The sequence below is a fragment of the Mustela putorius genome, unplaced genomic scaffold, assembly GCF_011764305.1.
Source record: "Mustela putorius furo isolate JIRA1106 unplaced genomic scaffold, ASM1176430v1.1 tig00003901_pilon_pilon_pilon, whole genome shotgun sequence".
Classification (NCBI taxonomy): Eukaryota; Metazoa; Chordata; class Mammalia; order Carnivora; family Mustelidae; genus Mustela; species Mustela putorius.
In genome coordinates this window covers 11,799,805-11,820,068 of record NW_025422049.1, presented here as the reverse complement: position 1 = coordinate 11,820,068, position 20,264 = coordinate 11,799,805, and the positions used below count along the sequence as shown (strand labels likewise).

At 34.5% G+C, this 20,264-nt stretch overlaps 1 protein-coding gene across 6 annotated transcripts in view; it reads right to left on the bottom strand.

Annotated features, from left to right (window-relative positions):
* The window catches only part of LRCH2 (leucine rich repeats and calponin homology domain containing 2), a 103,944-nt gene that overhangs the window by 39,784 nt on the left and 43,896 nt on the right, over positions 1 to 20,264 (bottom strand). For 4 of the 6 annotated variants that reach the window (XM_045068311.1, XM_045068312.1, XM_045068313.1 and 1 more), the window contains exons 6-13: positions 18,214 to 18,347; positions 13,721 to 13,808; positions 13,321 to 13,432; positions 13,039 to 13,136; positions 12,879 to 12,937; positions 10,840 to 10,947; positions 6,034 to 6,111; positions 4,416 to 4,481 (exon numbers count right to left, since the gene is read on the bottom strand). In XM_045068311.1, coding sequence (XP_044924246.1) covers positions 4,416 to 4,481; positions 6,034 to 6,111; positions 10,840 to 10,947; positions 12,879 to 12,937; positions 13,039 to 13,136; positions 13,321 to 13,432; positions 13,721 to 13,808; positions 18,214 to 18,347 — 743 coding nt within the window. The remainder of the gene's footprint in view (positions 1 to 4,415; positions 4,482 to 6,033; positions 6,112 to 10,839; positions 10,948 to 12,878; positions 12,938 to 13,038; positions 13,137 to 13,320; positions 13,433 to 13,720; positions 13,809 to 18,213; positions 18,348 to 20,264) is intronic. The other 2 variants (XM_004777536.3, XM_004777537.3) reach the window with 1 other exon arrangement.

Here is a 20,264-nt window from a genome sequence, read left to right as displayed (position 1 = left end):
AACCCTAAAATAATCACTAATGTACAATAACAAAAAATTATAGCTAATAAGGCCATGAAGGAGATAAATGAGAATTTTAAAATAAAATTGAAAAGAGGAAAGATGGCTATAACAACAAAAAGCACAAAAGATGGTAGATTTAAATCCATTAATATCAATAATTCCATTAAATATAAACAACATGAACATTGTCATTAAAAGATTCTCAATTAAATGCAAAAGGAAGGTGCTACCATATGCTAAATACAAGAAATCAACTTTCTCCACAAAAACACAGGTAGGTTAAAAATAAAAGGATGGAGAAATATAGATCTATCATGTTAACACTAATCAAAAGAAAGCTGAGATGACTATACAATATCAGAAAAGTAGACTTCAAAGAAAACTATCAGAAATATAAAAAATGTCATTTCAAAATGACAAAGGTATAAGTTCATTAAGAGGACACTACAGTTCTAAATATTTATGTATTTAATACAGAGGATACGACTATATGAAGGGAAAATGACAGAACATCAAAGCCAAATCCCCAATTAGTCCTGAAGTTTTCAATAGTCTTCTCTCAATAACTGATAAAACTGACACTGTAGTGTGCCAAGGAAGTGGTGTGGTGGTGAAGACAAACAGTAAACAAAGTAGTATATATTCAGAATGCCAGATGGAAAAAATGTATAAATTTGGAATGTCAGAGGGTATTACGTTCTTGGACAAAAATAAAACAGGGTATCGAAAAAGGACAAAGAAGTGGGGAGGCATCCTCTTTTATTTAAGTTGTCCAGGGAACTCCTTGCTAATGAAGTGAAATTTGAGCAGAAACCTGAAGCCAAGGGAATAAGCCATAAGGCTATCTAGGGGGAAATCATTTCAGGCAGAGGCAAAAGCCTTGAGGAAGCAGGAAATGCCTGGTGTATGGAGATGCAACAAGGAGGCCAGTATAGCTAGAGAGGAACTAACCAACCAGGAAGATCCAGGCAAGAAAGAAGACAGGAGGGAGCCAAATAATGTAGAGGTTTCTAAGTCCTTAAAGGACTCTAGTTTTTATCCCGAACGAGACGGGAAGTCATTAGAGAATTATGAAGAGTGACATGATCTGACTTATATTTCAAAAGATAAAAATCTGATGCTTTTTTGAAAAGCAGACTACAGGAAAGCAAGGGCCTGAAACCTGTTAGGAGGCTATTTTAATAACTGAAGTTAAGAGACGGCTAGAGCCAAAATAAGTCAGTCAGAGAAGGACAAATATCATGTGATTTCACTCGTATGTGGAATTTAATATACAAAACAGATGAACACAGGGGAAGGGAAGAAAAAGCAAAATAGGAGGAAAACAGATAGGGAGGCAAACCATAAGAAACTGTTAACTACAGAGACCTCAAACTGAGGGTTGCTGGAGGGGAGGTGGGTGGGGGATGGGCTAGTAGGGTGATGGGCATTAAGGAGGGCACTTGTGATGAGCACTAGGCGTTGTATGTAAGTGATGAACCCATAAATTCTACTCCTGAAACCAATTTTACACTAAATGTTAAGTAACTTGAATTTAAACAAAAACACAGAAGGGAAAAAAAAAGTAAAACTAATATAAATAAATAATAAAAATTAAATTTAAAAAATTTTTAGAAGACATGGTGAGGGTTAGGGTGGAAGGTGTGGAGGTGGTAAGATGTGATTAGATTTGGGGTATATTTTGAAGGCAGAGTCAAATAATAGCAAATCCCTTATTTACTAATGGATTAGATATGGCATGTGAAAGAAAGTGACATATTATGGTTGACTCAGGTTTTTGAGCTGAGCAACTATAAGGATGAGTTGACATTTTTTGAAAAGGGAATAAATAAAGGAAAAACAAATTCAAGAGATGCAAGGAGAAATTAAGAGTGTGGATTTGAAAGTTTCGTACGCCTCCTGGGGCTAATAACACATTACATGTTAATAAAAAAAAAGTAAAATAAAAAGTTTCATATGCTTATTATACATCCAAGTGGGAGTGTTGAGTAGGCAACAGGTTATACAACTCTGTGGTGTATGTATATACACATACACACATGCATGTGCAAATTATTTATGCACACAGAAAAAGGCTCTGAAGGGGAAAACACCAAAATACTATGACCTGTCATCTCTGGAGAGTGGGAAAATAGGTGATATTTATTTATTTGTGTTTGCCAAGTTTTGTAATTTTGCAACCATAAAGCCACATTAATTCTTTTTTTAAAGAGGTTTTATTTATTTATTTGACATAGAGACCACAAGTAGGCAGAGAGTGAGAGGGGGAAACAGGCTCCCCACTGAGCAGAGACCCCCCCCACCCAATGCAGGGCTCGATCCCAGGACCCTGAGATCATGTCCCAAGACAAAGGCAGAGGCTTAACCCACTGAGCTACCCAGGCACACCAAAGCTACATTAATTCTTATCAGAAAACTTTTTTTTAATTTTGTTTTTAAAGAAAAAGTTGAGTGATGGTTTTGAAAATGAGAAATGTAGAACTAATAGTTATATGAAAGAGAGGTCAGGATTAGGTATCACACTTTTGAGATTTGGGCAATTGGGTCCTTCTCAAGAGAATATTAGGAATCTGGGGAGGGAAATTAAGATGGGAATGAAAAGAAGTGAGGAGCAAAGTAATCACACAAACTTTAAGGAGAGCAAACATATAAGATAACAGAATCAGTACTCAAAAAGGGAGGGAGTGGGTTAAATCCAATTAATGAAATTTGAGTAGAGGAACGTTTCTAGACTTGAGTATAAAAAGTCATCTTTATGTTTGAACTGAATTCTGAAAGCCTAAGTGAAAAAAAGGGCAATTCCAGTAGAGAAACCAGGATATAGAACAGATGTGAAATCATGATAGATAAGGAGAAAAATTACTGTTCTAACAGCAAAACGTGCCAGTGGAAGAGTGCATGATAAGGTTTAAGGTAAGCAGAAACTCACTTCAATCTTACAGGTTCACTTAGGCATTTTCAGCTTTATCCTGAAAGTGATAACCAGTAGAAGATAATAAATGACAGTCACAGACGGTTTTGGAACCAACACTTACATCGATGCAGAAGACAAACTTAAACGTAAGCAAAAGTGAAGAATGGAGATATGTCTGGGGACTGTTGTGGTAATCCAGGAGGAAAAGGATGGAGCCTAAACCAACATGGCAGTGCTAGGAATGAAGAAGTTGGAAGAGATGGAAGTAATGTTAAGACGCTATAATTTTCAGGGCACCCAGGTGGCTTAGTCGGTTAAGCTTCTGCCTTCAGCTCAGGTCATGATCTAAGGCTCCTGGGATGGAGCCTCGCATCTGGGCTCTCTGCTCAGCAGGAAGTCTTCTTCTCCCTCTCGCCCTCCCTCTGTGTATGTTCTCTCAAATAAATAAAATCTTCAAAAAATTTTAAAAAACAATAAAAAATAGAAAAGAAGCTATAATTCTCTGTGATTGACTGAATTGGGAGGGATGCACGAGAAGTTTCCGATAATTTCAAAGTTGCTGACTTTGGTGACTGAGTAATGGTACATTCACACTCAGGCAAACTATACAGAAGAAATAAATTTGGGAAAAAATAAGTTCAGTTTAGACTATGAGGTATCCAGGAAAAGATATCAGTGGGATGTGTGAATCTCAAGAAAGCAAAATGTTCCTGTTACCATATGTTAAGACTTGAGGTTCTGCAACCAGACAACCTGGGCTTGAATCTTTACTGTGGCACTTACTAGCTGTGTGACCTTGAGCAAATTATGGTAATTTCTGAGCCTTGGTTATCTCCCTTACAAAATGAGGTAAGAAGAGTAAAAACTTCATAGAGTTATTATGAGGATTAAATGAGATAAGACATCTAACCCACTCAAAACAGTTTGCATACAAGTATTCAAGAAATGTTACTTCTCTCTGTGTATACTTCTATACGAACCCTACACCCAGCCTTGGACGTTTACCCTCCTACAGGAATGACCCAGGAATTTAACCTAATACAAACTTTCAAACTGCCAACAAAATAAATAGAAACTTTCAAGGTCTTCTGGTTCTCTGGAATTCACATATATTAACTTGGATCCTGAATCCATAAGCAAGAATTTAGTAAAACCCAATTGAAACGAAATAAAAAAGTGAACAATAACAGAGAACAAATACAACGACGAAGAAACACATTAATCCCAGCAGTAATGAGTTAGTAAATAAATGCTTCTATCATTACAACAAAATACAGGTATGAGTAGAAAAAGATATCAAATCAGCATTTTTTGTTTATATCAAAAGTACATTGAACTGGTGGCTAGGACACAGTTTGTCATTAAATTATCTAGTTAGTTATATTAAATCTGTATCATCTACTCAATTAAAGCCCACATATAGGGGTTTTAATATCACTATTAGAGAATCAAGTCTCATTAAAAACTACTAAATATAAGGACTAAGATATTTTTATACCTCTTTTCGCATTCCATAGTTTGTTTTGGCTTGTTTCTTGGGACAGAAGTTGAATGATTAAGAATCCTAGAAGTAAATCAATACATTAATTCCAAAATACATTAAGGAGAAAAGCATTTACACATGATATAAAAGATCTGCATAATAAACTGCATCTGGTCCATGAAGATCTCCGCTAGAAAACAATGTTTATATATTATTTAGAGCTAATGTCCATGGCTATTATGAAGGAATGAAGCTCACCAACTCCTCCACACATCTTCTTTTATAAACCTTTTCTCGAGGCCTGGATATCTTCTAACCATACTATTGCCCTCTGTCCATCTAACTTTTGGCTGACACAGAAAATAAAGAGATGCAGATTGTTCAGGTGCCATGATGACTGATTTCATTTTCCCAACACAGCAAATGACATGAGTTATGTTGATGGAACAGATGACCATTTTGCCAAAAGCCAAATAACAAGCCTTCATTCTAAATGTAAAGCAATGTTAAAGTTCAATTCCTTAAAAAGTTTATCAAACTTTTAATACCCAAATGAAATGCTATTTGTAGAAAACAAAAAGAAAAAGAATGATAAACCATCATGAGAGAACTCTTGTCCATATTTTTATAGAATTCTAAGTATTAATCTGAAAGTCAAAAGTTGAATTAATAACTTTCTTTCACATAACTCATTAAAATATTTAAGAGTTCTTAATATTAACTCTAGATTTAAATATAACTTCTCAATTTTAAAGTTTAGTCTTATAAGAAAAAAATATGTCTTTTATTCAAAAAACTTTAGATGTCAACTATCAAAACACGGAGGAGAAAACAATTTAAAATTAAAACTACATATTTACTACTAAAAGATATTTTAAGCTCAAGTTCGTAATTTCAGAGAGATGGTTAACCTAAAGAAACCAATTTCCATTAGCCCGGTTTCCTCACTAGCTTGGATGGATTAAAGCCTCCCTAGGAAGAAATCACAGTGAGGAGCCAAGGGCAAGTATCACAGGCAAAGCAGTGTAGCTTTGTACCAACAATTTTGAGATTGACAACACCTTTATTCTTCTTACTATGGACATATACTAAAATTGCACGTAATCCTGAAATGCAAAAGAACTAAGGTAAAAAAATATATATATCTAGGACTGTTAGGAAGAAATACATCCTTGAAGAGTGATTTTTAAAAAGGAGATGTAACAGTAAGAACTGTCCTGAGGGGTGAATGTCAGAATTATTGACAGGGGGAGGTGAGGGATCAAACTACAATGCCCTCAGTATGGTAAATTTCAAATTCTCCTCAAGCAACACTTATTAGCATTGTGATTACTGATGTGTATAAATCATATTGGAGAAGAAAAACAAAATTGGGATCCATTTACCTATAAAATGTATTTTATACACTTGAGAATTCCCCTATGTAAACATTTGTTTGTACATGGGTATTTAATGTTTTATTCGTGATACTCAAAGTCAAAATAAACACCTACATTATCTAAATATCTATTCTAGATTATTAGCACATTTCCCTAACCCCGTTACTAGTACTGTATTTTAAGTAAATGACTATAAAATTCAGCTGCACCAACCTGGCCCCTTAATACTTAAGGCTTCCATAAACTCTAGATACCTTGATGCATGTCCTGCGTTTCTGGTCCTCTGGAAGAATTTTTCACTGAATGATGCTCTATAACACAAAGGCCTCCATCTGTATTCACATTTCCCGTACATCAACCAAATCAAAAGATGGGAGAAATAAGATGTTTTGGGAGAGGACAGGGAAGTCATTAGTAAAGCAAGCAGAAAAGAAAGAATGGACAGATTTTAAGGGTTGAGAGAACGACCTAATTAGTTATAACAACCTAGAGGTTAACATGATGCCCCTCAAACTGAAACATTCATATATATGGTAAGAAAAAAAAAATCACATGAAATAGGGTATGTATATAATTTCTATCATTCTAAACCAGAATAATAAACTTCTCAAAATGTGATTTTCCTTTCCATGATCCTTAATTATACTTCAATATAACTTTTCAGAATTACTTTTTTATTTGGCCATATTACAGAGTACTAAGAAGCACATCTTTCCACAATAAGTGAAAACTCTCAGGACACATTTAACAGCAAATAAAATCCTTATTAAAAAGAAAGACATAATAGAAAATACTATACAAGTTAGCAGGAATGAAAATGCAATAAGAACCAGTCAACTGAAGTTATTCATTGCAAAAGCCCATATATATTGTAATCCTCTCTTTATGATGATAACCACGCAAATTTTAAGAAGCCAGATAAACATCAACTTTTTCAGCCACATAAGAATATCTGTATAAGAAAATGAATGGGGTGCCTGGGTGGCTCAGTCGTTAAGCAGCTGCCTTCAGCTCAGGTCATGATCCCAGGGTCCTGGGATAGAGGCCCACATCGGGCTCCCTGCTCAGCAGGAAGCCTGCTTCTCCCTCTCCTGCTCCCCCTGCTTGTGTTCCCTCTCTCGCTGTATATCTCTGTCAAATAAATACATAAAATCTTAAAATAAAAGAAAGAAAGAAAGAAAATGAACAGGGGGCACCTGGGTGGCTCAGTCAGTTAAGTGTCCAACTCTTGATTTCAGCTCAAGTCTTGATCCCAGGGCCATGAGATAAAGCCCCAAGATGGGCTCCATGCTCAGTGCAGAGCCTGCTTGATACTCTCTCCCTCCCTCTCCCTCTACCCCTGCCCCCAAAATAAATAAATTCTTAAAAAAAAAAAGAAGAAGGGGTGCGTGGGTGGCTCAGTGGGTTAAAGCCTCTGCCTTCAGCTCAAGACACGATCCCATCGGGCTTTCTGCTCAGCAGGAAGCCTGCTTCCTCCTCTCTCCTCTCTCTCTGCCTACTTGTGATCTGTCTGTCAAATAAATAAAATCTTAAAAAAAAAAAAGAACAGTAGCTATTTCTCTAATAATTAGATAAGAGTATTGGTGGACATTTGAAAAATTAGCTAAATAATTTAGAATAAAACAGCTAAGATAATTTTTTAAGATGATAGTTTTTTTTTTTAATTTCCCAAATTACAGTGAATATTAAAAACTTGCAGAATGGCTATTTTTAATATAGGGAGCTTCACTGATTCAGAGGGACTTCAATACACCCAAATACAAGTAGAAATAATCCAGTACTTTAACAAGGGGGTAAAGATTAGCTTCTAAATACTCAACAATAAACTGTCAAAACAAAATAGCTTAATCTATGCATCTCAGACAAAGAGGAAGCAGTCTTCTAAAAACTGGCCTTCAGATTTTGAACACTTGTGAGTTATCTACTTGATAGCTTATTTCATCTCCTTTCCCACCCTTTTTCACTATTATTCTGTGCAATACCCTCTTGTTATTTTCCTTGGGTAGTTTTATCCTCAAAGTACTAGTACAAATTTGCTTAAAGAATAAAAGACACCTTTAAGAATAGTATGAACTAAACAACTGGCAAAGTTGCTTTAAGAAAATGATCACTGATTTCATTCTTTTTTTTTTTTTAAGATTTTATTTGTTTATTTGACTGAGATCACAAGTAGGCAGAAAGGCAGGCAGGGGGAGGGGGAAGGAGGCTCCCCACTGAGCAGAGGGCCCGTTGTGGGGCTCTCTCCCAGGACCCTGGGATCATGACCTGAGCCAAAGGCAGAGGCTTAATCCACTGAGCCACCCAGGCGCCGCAATCACTGATCTCATTCTAAGCAGTTTTTAAATTGCCTTTAATTTGGGAGTACATGCATGGCTTCTTTCAGCTGATAGCTAACACTACATTTACCTTCAACTAGTAGCTAGCTAAAGAATAGTTAAGTAGCAGAGAGTCAGAGGAGGAGTTCTAGGTGGTACTTTCTGATATGCGAGGGTAATTTTACTCCACATAAATCATTTTAAATCAAGACAATAAACAAAAATATTATAATGACTTTAAAACCTTAAGTGAAATGTTATAACTCCTGATTTAGAATTTAATCCTATTTTGTTTTAAGATTTTATTGATTTATTACTTAGAAAAAAACACATATAAACAGGGCGGGGCAAAGGGAAAGGAAAAAGAATTTCAAGCAGACTCCACTCTGAGCATGGAGGCTGATGCAGGGCTTGATCTCACGACCCTGAGATCACGACCTGAGCCAAAATCAAGAGGTGTGCACTTAGCCAACTGAGCCACACAAGCATCCCTGACTTGCAATTTTAAATAGCATTTCAAATTTTTCATTAATAAAATTGGAATCAAAAGCACAATACGGTGTGAAAGAGAAAATCTATAACCAGAAAAGGTACAATTAACATCAAATCCTCTAAGGGATGGATATATCTTTATAGAAGATTACTTTTGATTTTTTGGACTCACTCAAATCAAGTACTGTAATAGCAAACAAAAATTTTAATTATCTGCATCTAAGAGATGTGAGCAACACCAACATATTTTAGAAGAAGAGAAGAGATTATTTAGTGGAGTAAATCAGCATACAAAACTTCTGAGATCAGTTTAAGTTCAGCCATTAACAGAAGAGAACTGGCCAAGGATCTAATTTAAATTGTCTATAAATTACAGATTTTTTAAAAGTAAAATGTGCTCCTTACATTATGACCAGATCTCATAAATATTTTAAGGCCTTCCAAAATAAGATATAATTATTACATTAATGTCTCCGCATCAAAAGATCTATATCTATGTGTGCTAACGTCTGAAATGGCTGATGAAGAGAAACAGCAGATATAGAGAAATTACTTTTGCATACATCTAAAAAAGTAACAAGTTATTCAGAATGAACATAACTAAATTAATGGTTCCTATTAGCTTTAAATTTGTTAATCTCATCTTCAAGCAATCAATTAACTAATAACAGTATTACTGAGTACCTACCATGTACAAGGCACAGTGCTAGGTATTATTTTTTACAGATTACAAAACTATCACAAAAATAAAACCTACAAAACATCATTTGATATTGTTTCTAAACCAAAAAGAATAATTCAAGTTATTGAAAGACAAGAAAAATAGTAGAAAACTGAAAAATATAGAAACAATATATACGACATTGTTAAAATCTAAAATTATGCCCTCCAATACTATTTTTAACATAATCAGAGAAATAAATATTGCTGTGGGTTCTTTTAAAGTCAGATATTTATCATAATGATAAATACAATCATTTCAACTATTGGGTAGAAGAGACAGAAACTTAACTATTTTTTAAGTCACATAGAGCAGGTGGTGGCTTGCTTCATAAACCTCTTAAACCATGGGGACAACCAATACTTTGATTATACTGGAGGGAGAAAAACATACATAACCTCACAAGTAGCCAATATAAAAAAAGGCCCATTAGAAACGAATGATAGGAAAGGTTCAGAAAATGAATTTCAGAGAAAAGGGTGACAGAAAGTTATGGCAGAAGAAAAACATGAACTGGGAATGAGGATACTTTAGATATCGAAGGAATAAAGAGGAGTGATATTTTCTAGTATGGATTTAATTCTATAAATGTAGTAGTTGCACAAAAAAGGATAATCAGTCATTATTAAAAAATATAGTGGCCCTTAAAAACAGACATTTGCAATTTGATAAGTTTCAATAGTAATTATTTTTCAAAGCATATCTAAAAGCAAATGCCAGTGTACTTAAATTTTTAACATTCCAAAACATGGTCATGTGACCCACGAACATTTATTGTTTTGGTTAAGAGAAGTAAAGTACTTATTAGCTACCCATAATAAATTTAACAAAATTATTCTTTTAATTTTCTCAAAACAAAAAAACACTCAAATCTCCTTTATTATTTCAAAACTATAAATATAGTACTCTTAGTACATGAAGATGGCATAATAGCAGACCTTCAGCAGCACATAGAACTTCTGTATTAAAAATGGACTTGCACTGATTCTATAGTCATTCATACATCTTCCTTATTGCCAATGGCATGTAAGGAAAGCCTAGCCAGAGGGAAAAATCGTCATTGATCAAGGAACACACCAAAGTGAACCTGTGACCTCCAAATCATCATGCTGATTTAATCAACCATTATAAAGTTCCATTCAATTTTAAGGAGTTTATACATATCCCAGGTAATCTGGAATCTGATAAAAAGTGCACTACATACACATGACATGTACTTAGGGGGTAACACTTATAATGTATCTGTTATTGTGAGCTAAAATGATTATCAACAAATAAATCAGTTATTATTTAGCACACAAAAATAAAAGAGATACCTACACAATAATTAAATAAAATGACTGTGAATATAAAGTATATGTCAATTGTGTACGTTAACTTTACACTTCTCTCCTAATTTTTTAGTAGTTAGTCCCTTGACATAGATCTTAAGATGGTCCTATTGTTTACTGGAAACTTCATTTGATAATCTTTGAATAATCACTTAATGATTACAAAGTCTGCCTATTTAAATCTCATTACTGAAAAAATACCTGTTCTTCTGCTCTTGCTGCAATAACTGAGCGGCTATTTTCCTCAAATCAGTTACTTCCTTCAAATCATCATCCTCTTCCTCTGCAAGTAACTGTTCTTTCCCAAGTCTGAAAGGTGACACAAACATGGTTATCCAAAATCTAAGGCCGATGATATTTTATGCCAGCTTCCAGAAACAGAAATCACTTTTTCATTTCTAATATCATGTAAAAAGCTAAAATTCTAATGTCCTTGTATTTAAAACATTAAAATAAGGAATAAGAAATATTTAAGGAATATGAAAACATACCTATCTTCTATTCAATAGGAAATGTACCATACTGGTGATATTAATATAATTAATGGCTAACAAAGTAAACTGCATTACCATTTTGTAATTTCTTATAATTTAACAATGCATACTCCCCAATCTTGAGAGTAATAAGAACTTCAAAGCTCTAATACGCCTGTCTTTATAAATATCAAATGCTATGAAAATTTTACTAAACCACCCTACTTTTATCAGTTTATTCATCATAATGTTAAAATTCTCCATGTAAAATGTTTGAGTAGAAGAAATGAAAAATAGGTACAAGACTGGCAAATCTGCAGGAAAATGCTCATTAAAATACATAATTTTTAATCATTCATAAAGAACAAAGGAATTTTTAAGTAAGTTGTTCTCCAAACTCTAGTAATTTTATCCCAAAAGTATTTCACTTAAAACAAAGTATCAAATCCTAAGACTTTGTATCTTGACCATATCTTATATGCCACTGTGACACTCAAGTTAATACAACTGTCTTCATGAGATAAGATGAGAAAGTAATAGAAAAATGAAATATAAAGAGTACAAGACAAAGCAATGTACCACCTTATGGGGTACCAGAGATGACTAATTCATAACTGATTAAAAAGTTACCAGTGAGGTCACTTGGAGGAAGCACAATGTAGAGAAAAGAGAAAAGCTTAGGGATCAGAGAGAGTTACATTCATACCCTAGGTTCTAGTGGACACTATCTAAGTAGTTCTAGGCAAGAAACTTTAGAGGCTCCAAACTTCCCCCTTCCTTATCTGTAAAAATAGAAACAGTATCAACCCTATAGGATTTAGGAAAGATTAAATAAGAAACATGAAGGGCATCCGGCTAGCTCAGTTGGAAGAGCATATGACTCTTGATTGTGGGGTCATGAGGTCGAGCCCCATGTTGGGTAGAGAAATTAAATAAATAGAACTTAAAAAAAAAAAACCTTAGGGGCTCCTGGCTAGCTCATTTGGAAAAGCATGCTACTCTTGATCTCAGGGTCATGAGTTCCAGCCCCATGTTGGGTGTACAGACTGCTAAAAAAAATTTTTAAACAGTAAAAAAAAATTTTTAATAAAAATAAATAAGAAACATAGGAAATCACATAGCACAGATCCTGGTACATGGCAGGTATTCAACAAATGATCCTTCTTTCCTTCCTACAGCTACGAAGCAACTTTAAGGAGTGACTAAATATAGCAAGTCATATTCTAGCATTTCATAAGATAAATGATACATAAAAGATCCAAAGTGGAATGGTTTTAATAAAATACAGGGATAAATACCCATAAAATTACTATAACCAGCCTGATGAAATGGAAAGTGTATTAGACCAAGAGTTAGAAGACCTGAGTGCCAGACACTTGAAACTGCAGGTCTGTTTCCTTATTGACTAAATGATGCAAAAAAAAAAAAAAAAAAAATCACCTATTTTAAAGAGTTGCTAAAGAGCTCAAATGAAGCAATGTATGTGAAAATACAGTCCTCCTCGGTAATAGTAATAGGAGAATTACACTTCTGGGAGGCAGGGGAAATGTATATAACACACTCAGCTTAATTATTTATTATAATTTACAGTTTAATCGAGGAATGCAGACAAATGAAATAGTTATAAATTAACTACTTCAGGTAAATGAAAATTAACAGGTAAATGAACCAAAAATTAATTTTTTTCAAAGTACTCTGAAGTAGGAATACCTAACAAATATTTCATGCATAAGTAACATTTCAATTTGAGAATTCCTATATGCTTACCTTTTTTCATCTCCCAATTCTTCATTTTTCTGAGATTTCTCAGGACCTTTTTCTTTCCCCTTATATAAAAGAAAGTTATAATTTTAAATCTATGTGGTATACTTTCACGAGATCAAGGAAAGTATGCTATTAGTATTTATTTGTTCAAAGTTTTCTTTACCTTAAGGAAAGAGACATATGATCCAATATGTGCATCTCCTTGTTCAGGAACTGCTATATCTTCTGTGTTGGGGTCAATAAAATCATACACCTCTTGGTCTAATTACAGATTAATATTTGTTAGAAAATATAAGTAAACAGTGTGCTTTCATACTGTATTATTTAGAATAACAGTCTATTTTTTCAATAAAAGAACTGGCTGAAGATTCTAAAATTTTTCAAAATGCTTTTTTAATAAGAGCAATATACATGAAATAAAATTAGCAGGTACCATATGAATTACCTTTCTGAGAATCAGGTTTACTTCCTATTGAGTGACTGTCATTTCTTGATGTCTGCTCTCTATTGGATTCTGAGACTTGAGAGTGAAGGCTTATTGTGTCATCATCTGATGGCTGAAAGGCATAAGCACAAAGTACAAATGGGGCATTTTAAACATAGAAGAGGATTAAGTTCTCTTAATTCCACATAATAGAATATCTGCTTTATATCTCCAGTTCTCAAACCAAAAAATATTATGGTAAGATTTACTGCTCTGTACATGTTCTTTTTTCATCTGAAGTCATAAAATTTAATAATGATATTTTTTAAGCAAATTAAATCAAGTATGTACAAGTGTCTACATATTTCAAAACTCTAACAAATTTTTAAAATAAAATAGATCAGCAATAGAAAAGACTCACTTCCGTTGTAGATAATCGTTTCTCTCCATTATCACTTCCAATTCCAGAGTCAGGGCCATGATTTTTATTTGGATAAAAGTCTTCCATACTATGGAAATAGAAATTCTAAGGGCAGTTAGGGTTTTCTTCTTAAATAAATACAGACTTGACATAAAATTTCCCTAGGTAATATAAAATATACTCTCTTGATGTCTAAGATCCTTAAGGGAAAATATCAGAAATCTTCCTATAAAATATTTCACTTCTATACCTCATGTAGTATTTTCCCTGCATGTGCTCTGTTGTAAAGTGTCAATTGTTGGGGCATATGGGTGTCTCAGTCAGTTAAGTGTCTGACTCTTCGTTTTAGCTCAGGTCAGGATCTCAGGCTTGAGGGATCCAGCCCTGCATCAGGTTCCACGCTCAGCGGGGAGTCTGCTTGAGATTCCGTCCCCCTCCCTCTCCCTCCACCTCTGCTCCTTCCCCCATCCAGCATGCACATGCCCTCTCTCTCCAAAATAAATAAATAAATAAATAAAATCTGTAAAGTGTCAACTGTTAACAATGCCTATTACTTCTCCTGAGAGAATCAGAAAAGCAGAGCATCCTACTAGAAAATAACCTTAATGAAAGAGCTTTCTATTTTTCTGTTTTTACACATTTCACCATAGAACATTGAAATATTTTTTAACTATAATTCATAGTTTCTTCATTAGCTCTAAAAATAAGCTTTAACTTTATAAATAACGCCTATCTGAAAATTAAGAGAAAAATGCAAAAAAAAAGAGAGAGAGAAAAGAATGTCAGCAAAGAACTGAATAAGCAATTGTTTTGGTATGAGGATAGATCTATCCTTGCAAATTTCTGAATTACACAACAGTATGCCACCCAGGCTGCAAAGTATTTTTCACTTTACTTTGCAATTTACATACATGGAAACTTGCATACACTCTATACAGACCATTTTTTATGTGCCAGGAATTAGGCTAAGTGCTTTAAAGGTGATACCTCATATATGCCTGGTTTAAATTCTAGTGCATTAGTGTTTTCTTTTTGCAGGTGAGGAAACAGGCCAGGACAGATTGAACAAGTGACCCGCAAATTACGAATGGCAGTTTAAATTTGATCCCAAGAATCTAACACTAAAGTCCCTGATCTTAATCACTATGCTATATTTCTTCCCCAAATACTGATATGCACACATTCCGGGAGTGTATCGATAAACTCAGGTAAGCAACTACCAAGTAAGTGTCGGCACTATGCTGAATGCTTGAAATGAAATGAGATGAATTAAAAAATGTTTGACCTCAAAGGGTTCTCAGCCCAGAGAGGAAGTATGTATATATATTTTGAAGACTAAGATAAAGGCAAATATAAAGTACTATGAGAAAAGAGAATCAATTCTTGTTAAGTTTAGGAAAGGCCTCACCCAAGAATGTGGCATTTGAGCTTAGTCTTGAAGGATAAAGAGAGGCATTACTTGCTAGCATTTATTGAGTGTCCACACTGTATTAGCTAATGTGCCAGGTACACATCATATCTTATTTATAATCCTTACACTCTACAATTTATGCATTATTTCTTTTTACAAGTGAGGATAATGAAGCTTAACTTTATGGGGGGAAATGGAGAAGCAGGCTTCCTGCTGATCAGGGAGCCCAATGCAGGGCTCATCCCAGGACTCTGGGATCATGACCTGAGACAAAGGCAGATGCTCAACCGACTGAGCCACCTAGGTGCCCTGAAAAAATGTAACATTTACTGAATATCATTTCTTGAACTAGTTGCCACACACACATTTAATTCTCACAACAAGCTTATGAAGTGGGTATTGTTAACACTTTAAATAAACAGGCTCAGAAAGATTAAATAATTTACACAGTCTACAGTGGATTTAAGAGGTTAAACCATGATTAGAAGCAAAATCCATCTGACGCCACTGCACAATAATATATCCATGTACTATACTAAAATATATGTGTATTTTTAATAGTTGACAATGATAGTAATAAGCTATTTGTTGAGGAATTGTTTTGGTAAGGCATTGTGTTATGTACTCTATAGACATTATTTAATTTAATCCATATGATTATTTTCCCTTTTACATATAAGAAAACTAAGGACTAAAGACATTATGACACAAGGACATAAAGTTACTAAGAGCTGGAGAAGGACTTCATGGGCGTTTATGTCTAACTCCAAAAGTTGATATGCTTAACTACTATAATGCTTATCTATGTAGAATAAGAAATTTACAAAATAGTCAAGGTATGGAAGGCTCTATTAATGTGCACTATTCTATATAGTAGCCACTAGCCAACATATATAGTTGCTGAGCACTTGAAATGTGGCTAGTCTAAATTGAAATGCGCTATAAACAAAAAATACACATTAGATTTAGATGATGTAATAGAAAGAAAAAGAACATGAAGTACCTTACTAACATTTTATAAGAAATATAAGTTGTAATGATATTTTGGACATACTGGGTTAAATAACATTACTTTTTTAAGACTCTTATTTATTTATTTGTCAGAGAGAGAGCACAAGCAGGGGGAGCAGCAGGCAGAGAGAGAAGGAGAAGCAGGCTCCCAACTAAGCACAGAGCACGATGGGGATGTGGGACTCAATCCCAGGACCTTGGAATCATGAAATGAGCTGAAGGCAAATGCTTAACTGACTGAGCCACCCAGGCATCCCTAAATAACATACTATTCAAATTAATTTCATCTGCTTCATTTTTACTTTTTTCAATGGATTATAAGAAAATGCAAAACTACATATGTAGCTTATATTACATTTCTATTGGATATCATTGCTAGAGACCATCTCCAAAATATGTCTCAGTCCTGTCCACTCCTTTTCATCACTACTACAGTCACCCTGTTTAAGACCCCTTGATCTCTTGGAAGTACTTCAAAACTCAACTAGACCCTGTGTTTCTGCTTTTGCTTATTTCCAATCTATTCTCCTTACAAGAGCCAAAATACCTCCTTTTAAAAACATAAATCGGATCATTCCCCTGCCTATAACTGTCCACCGACTTACTGTTGTACTACAAGTAAAATTCAAACTCCTTACCACAGTTCCAGAGCACCCACGTGACTTGAGCCCTGACTATTTCTCCAAAATCAACTTGTATATCCGTACCCTTCAGCCATTCTGCTCCAATCACACTGGCCTTTCAGTTTCTTTAACACACGAAGTTTCTTCCTAACTTAAGGCCTTAGCACATGTCATTCTTTTGCCTGAAATGCTCTTCTCCTTCATCTTTACACAGCTAGCTTTTCTCCTTTCAGGTCTTGACTTAAAACCTCACCTTCCCAAAGCGACATTCCCTGACCACCCTCCTGAAACATGTTCCTTTCCTTCACAGTACTTGACACAATTTGAAATTTAAGTGTGTATGACTATTTGATTTATTTGCTTTGCTGACTGATTCCTCCACTATACTGTGGACTCCATTGAGGGCCAACACCAAGGTGTATATCATTTAACAAAACACACCCTGAACCTACCAGTAAGCAATTGTCTGATACTGGTGTTTTTTTTTCCCCAACTGTTATTTGTAAAATAAATAAATGACTAGTACAATGAATGCCATTACTGAAGTAAATTCATCTTTAAATAAATAGAAAGCAAACTAATAGATTAGACTACAAATAAAGTTTAGTTTCTGTAGAATTATTTAACCTATTACCATTCATAATATTAAACAAATTAATCTTTAGGAATTAAATATAATGTTTAGATATTTTAATTCTACATAGGCAACAGAAACATTCAAGAAAATGTCCTATTCAGGAAATCAAGAACAGTACTTAAAATATTGTCATTCCAATTAGTCTAAATTTTGGCACAAATAAAATGACAAGTCTTTAAACATTTTAGGGAAGAGTACATTCTTCCTTTCTGTAGTCTCACCCCATTCCAAATTATTTTCCATACTAATGGACGGAATTATGTTTCCATGAAATCTTTCAGAACAACCTACATCCCCAAAAGATAATTAAAAACAGATAATCAAATCTACCACTTCAAAATCTCAGGAGGAAATTTTCATATCATATCAATGATAAATCACCTTTGATCTAGACATAAAGAATAAAGAATATGAAGAAGAAAGGTACCCCAAAATGTCTTGCTCTTCCACTAACTACAGTTCAAAGTCAAATTCTGCTAGTTATTACAATACTGTTTGGTACAATAAAGTGATAATAGTAGTAAATTAACAGTTGTCGAGTCCTGAGAAATTAGTGTTTCTGTACTATAATGTCAAACATTTATATTTTACTACTAATATATTAGTATTAATTAATATTTTGAGAAAATACAAAATTTATTCTAGTATCACAGAGGTTCATTCTATGATGGTGAGATTTCACATCAGTCAATTATTGATTTTAACACTGGGCCAATGAACCTAAATATATTCGGTGCACTCAGGTTAATAAATATCTTACATACAGAGAAGACACTGAACATGAAAAGAGATTGTAAGAATTTTACATTACCTGTCTGTGAGAGGCTGGGAGGGCATTCTTTTACTTAATGATGGAAGATCCAGAGAATCTGGTTTCTTATCCATTCTGCAACATGCTTGGATATTTAAGTATTTAAATATGTGAACTTTACCCTTTAAACATATCTGTCAAATAATTGAGAAAGTAGATTTAATTATATAGGTACAAATATAAGTTTTACCTATCAACTTATTTATATATTTTAATAACCTGAAATTATGCTGAGACATCACAATCATAATAGACACTTCACATATTTGAATAATTTCTACAGCTGACACTTAATGAAAACATTTGACAATGATACCAACTAAAATTCTTTCACTGTTTCTATTCTTACCAGAAAAAAATAAGCTAATTTTTCTGTGTATCACTAATGTTTTCTTGTTAGAAGTACAATATACAAACCACCAAATAATATAAAATCTATAACTCATAAAAGTATCTTTTATAAGAAAAAAGTGAGAAAAAATATATTCATTGCACTGATAAGAACAAGAAAAAAAAAAATAACCCATGTAATTCCTTAAAGTAGTCTTATCAGGGGGACCTGGGTGGTTCAGTCAGTTGAGCAACTGCCTTCAGCTGGTGCTGTGACCCCAGGGTCCTGGATCATCGGGTCATGGATAGGGCCTAGAGCCCGGGATCCTTGGCATCTTTGGCATCCTCAGGCTCCCTGTTCAGTGGGGAGTCTGCTTCTCCATCTCCCTCTGCCCCTTCCCCTGCCCGTGCTCTCTCTCAAGTAAATGAAAAAAAAAAAAAAATCTTAAAAAAAATAGTAATCTTTCAGAACCACTAAATTGTTTGGTCTAAACATTGGAAGGTGGGGCACCTGGGTGGCTCAGCTGTTAAGCATCTGCCTTTGGCTCTGGTCATGATACTAGGGACCTAGGATCAAGCCCCACATCAGACTCCCCACTCAGGAAGCCTGCTTCTCCCTCTCTCACTCCCCATGCTTATGCTCCCTCTCTAACTCTCCCTCTGTCAAATAAATAAAATCTTAAAAAAAAAAAAAAGAAAACTATAATCAAAAATGTTTAGTTTTATGGGCCTACATAACCTACAAATATATGCAAAAATAATCAACAAAGAAAACAGTAAGAGGGGCGCTTGGGTGGCTCAGTCATTAGATGTCTGCCTTCGGCTTCCATAATGATCCCAGGGTCCTGGGATGGAGTCCCGCATTGGGCTCCCTGCTCAGCGGGAGGCCTGCTTCTCCTTCTCCCACTCCCCCTGCTTGTGTTCCCTCTCTCATTACATCTCTCTGTCAAATAAAAAAAATTAAAAAAAAAAAAAAAAGAAAAGGAAACAGTAAGAAACAAAACAGTCTTAAGAAAAGTAAATTTAAAGGTAATTATCATTCCTGGTATAAAGGAAGAATGTTTCTTAGATAATTGTAATAGATACCAAATCTGACCTGACCACTGAAAAATTTCATTTAAAAGGAAAAACTTCTAAGCTATTAGAATATAAATATATTACGAATTAAAATATATCCCATTATCTGTATATACCAAAAAATAATCATCACTCATTGTCATGGTGAATTCTTTTCTTTTGTAAATTTTTTAAAAATTTATTTGAGAAAGAGAGAGTGTGCGCGCAAAAGCAGGGGGAGGGGGAGAGGGACAAGCAGACTCCTAACTGAGCAGGGAACCCTATGCCTGGCTCAATCCCAAGACCCTGAGATATGACCTGAGCTGAAGTCACATTCTTAACCGACTGAGCCACTCAGGTGCCCCCTTTCATAAATTTCTTATTGTAGTTATTCATGTACACAGTTTTAAAATCAAAGAGAATTCTAAAACTGGTAACAAAAAATTAATCCACCCCTTTCAATCTCCAAGACCTAGTCCCCACACGTCGACTTTTAGTTGGTTTCCTGATACTTACCTTTATACGTACCAGTAACATGGTTCTACTGTTTAATTTAGTTATGGATCTTATTTATTGAGGTCTAAGGAAAATGAAGACTTGGATTTCTTACATTACCACTACCACCATTAATCACGTATCATCAACACCATACCATCATCCCATCT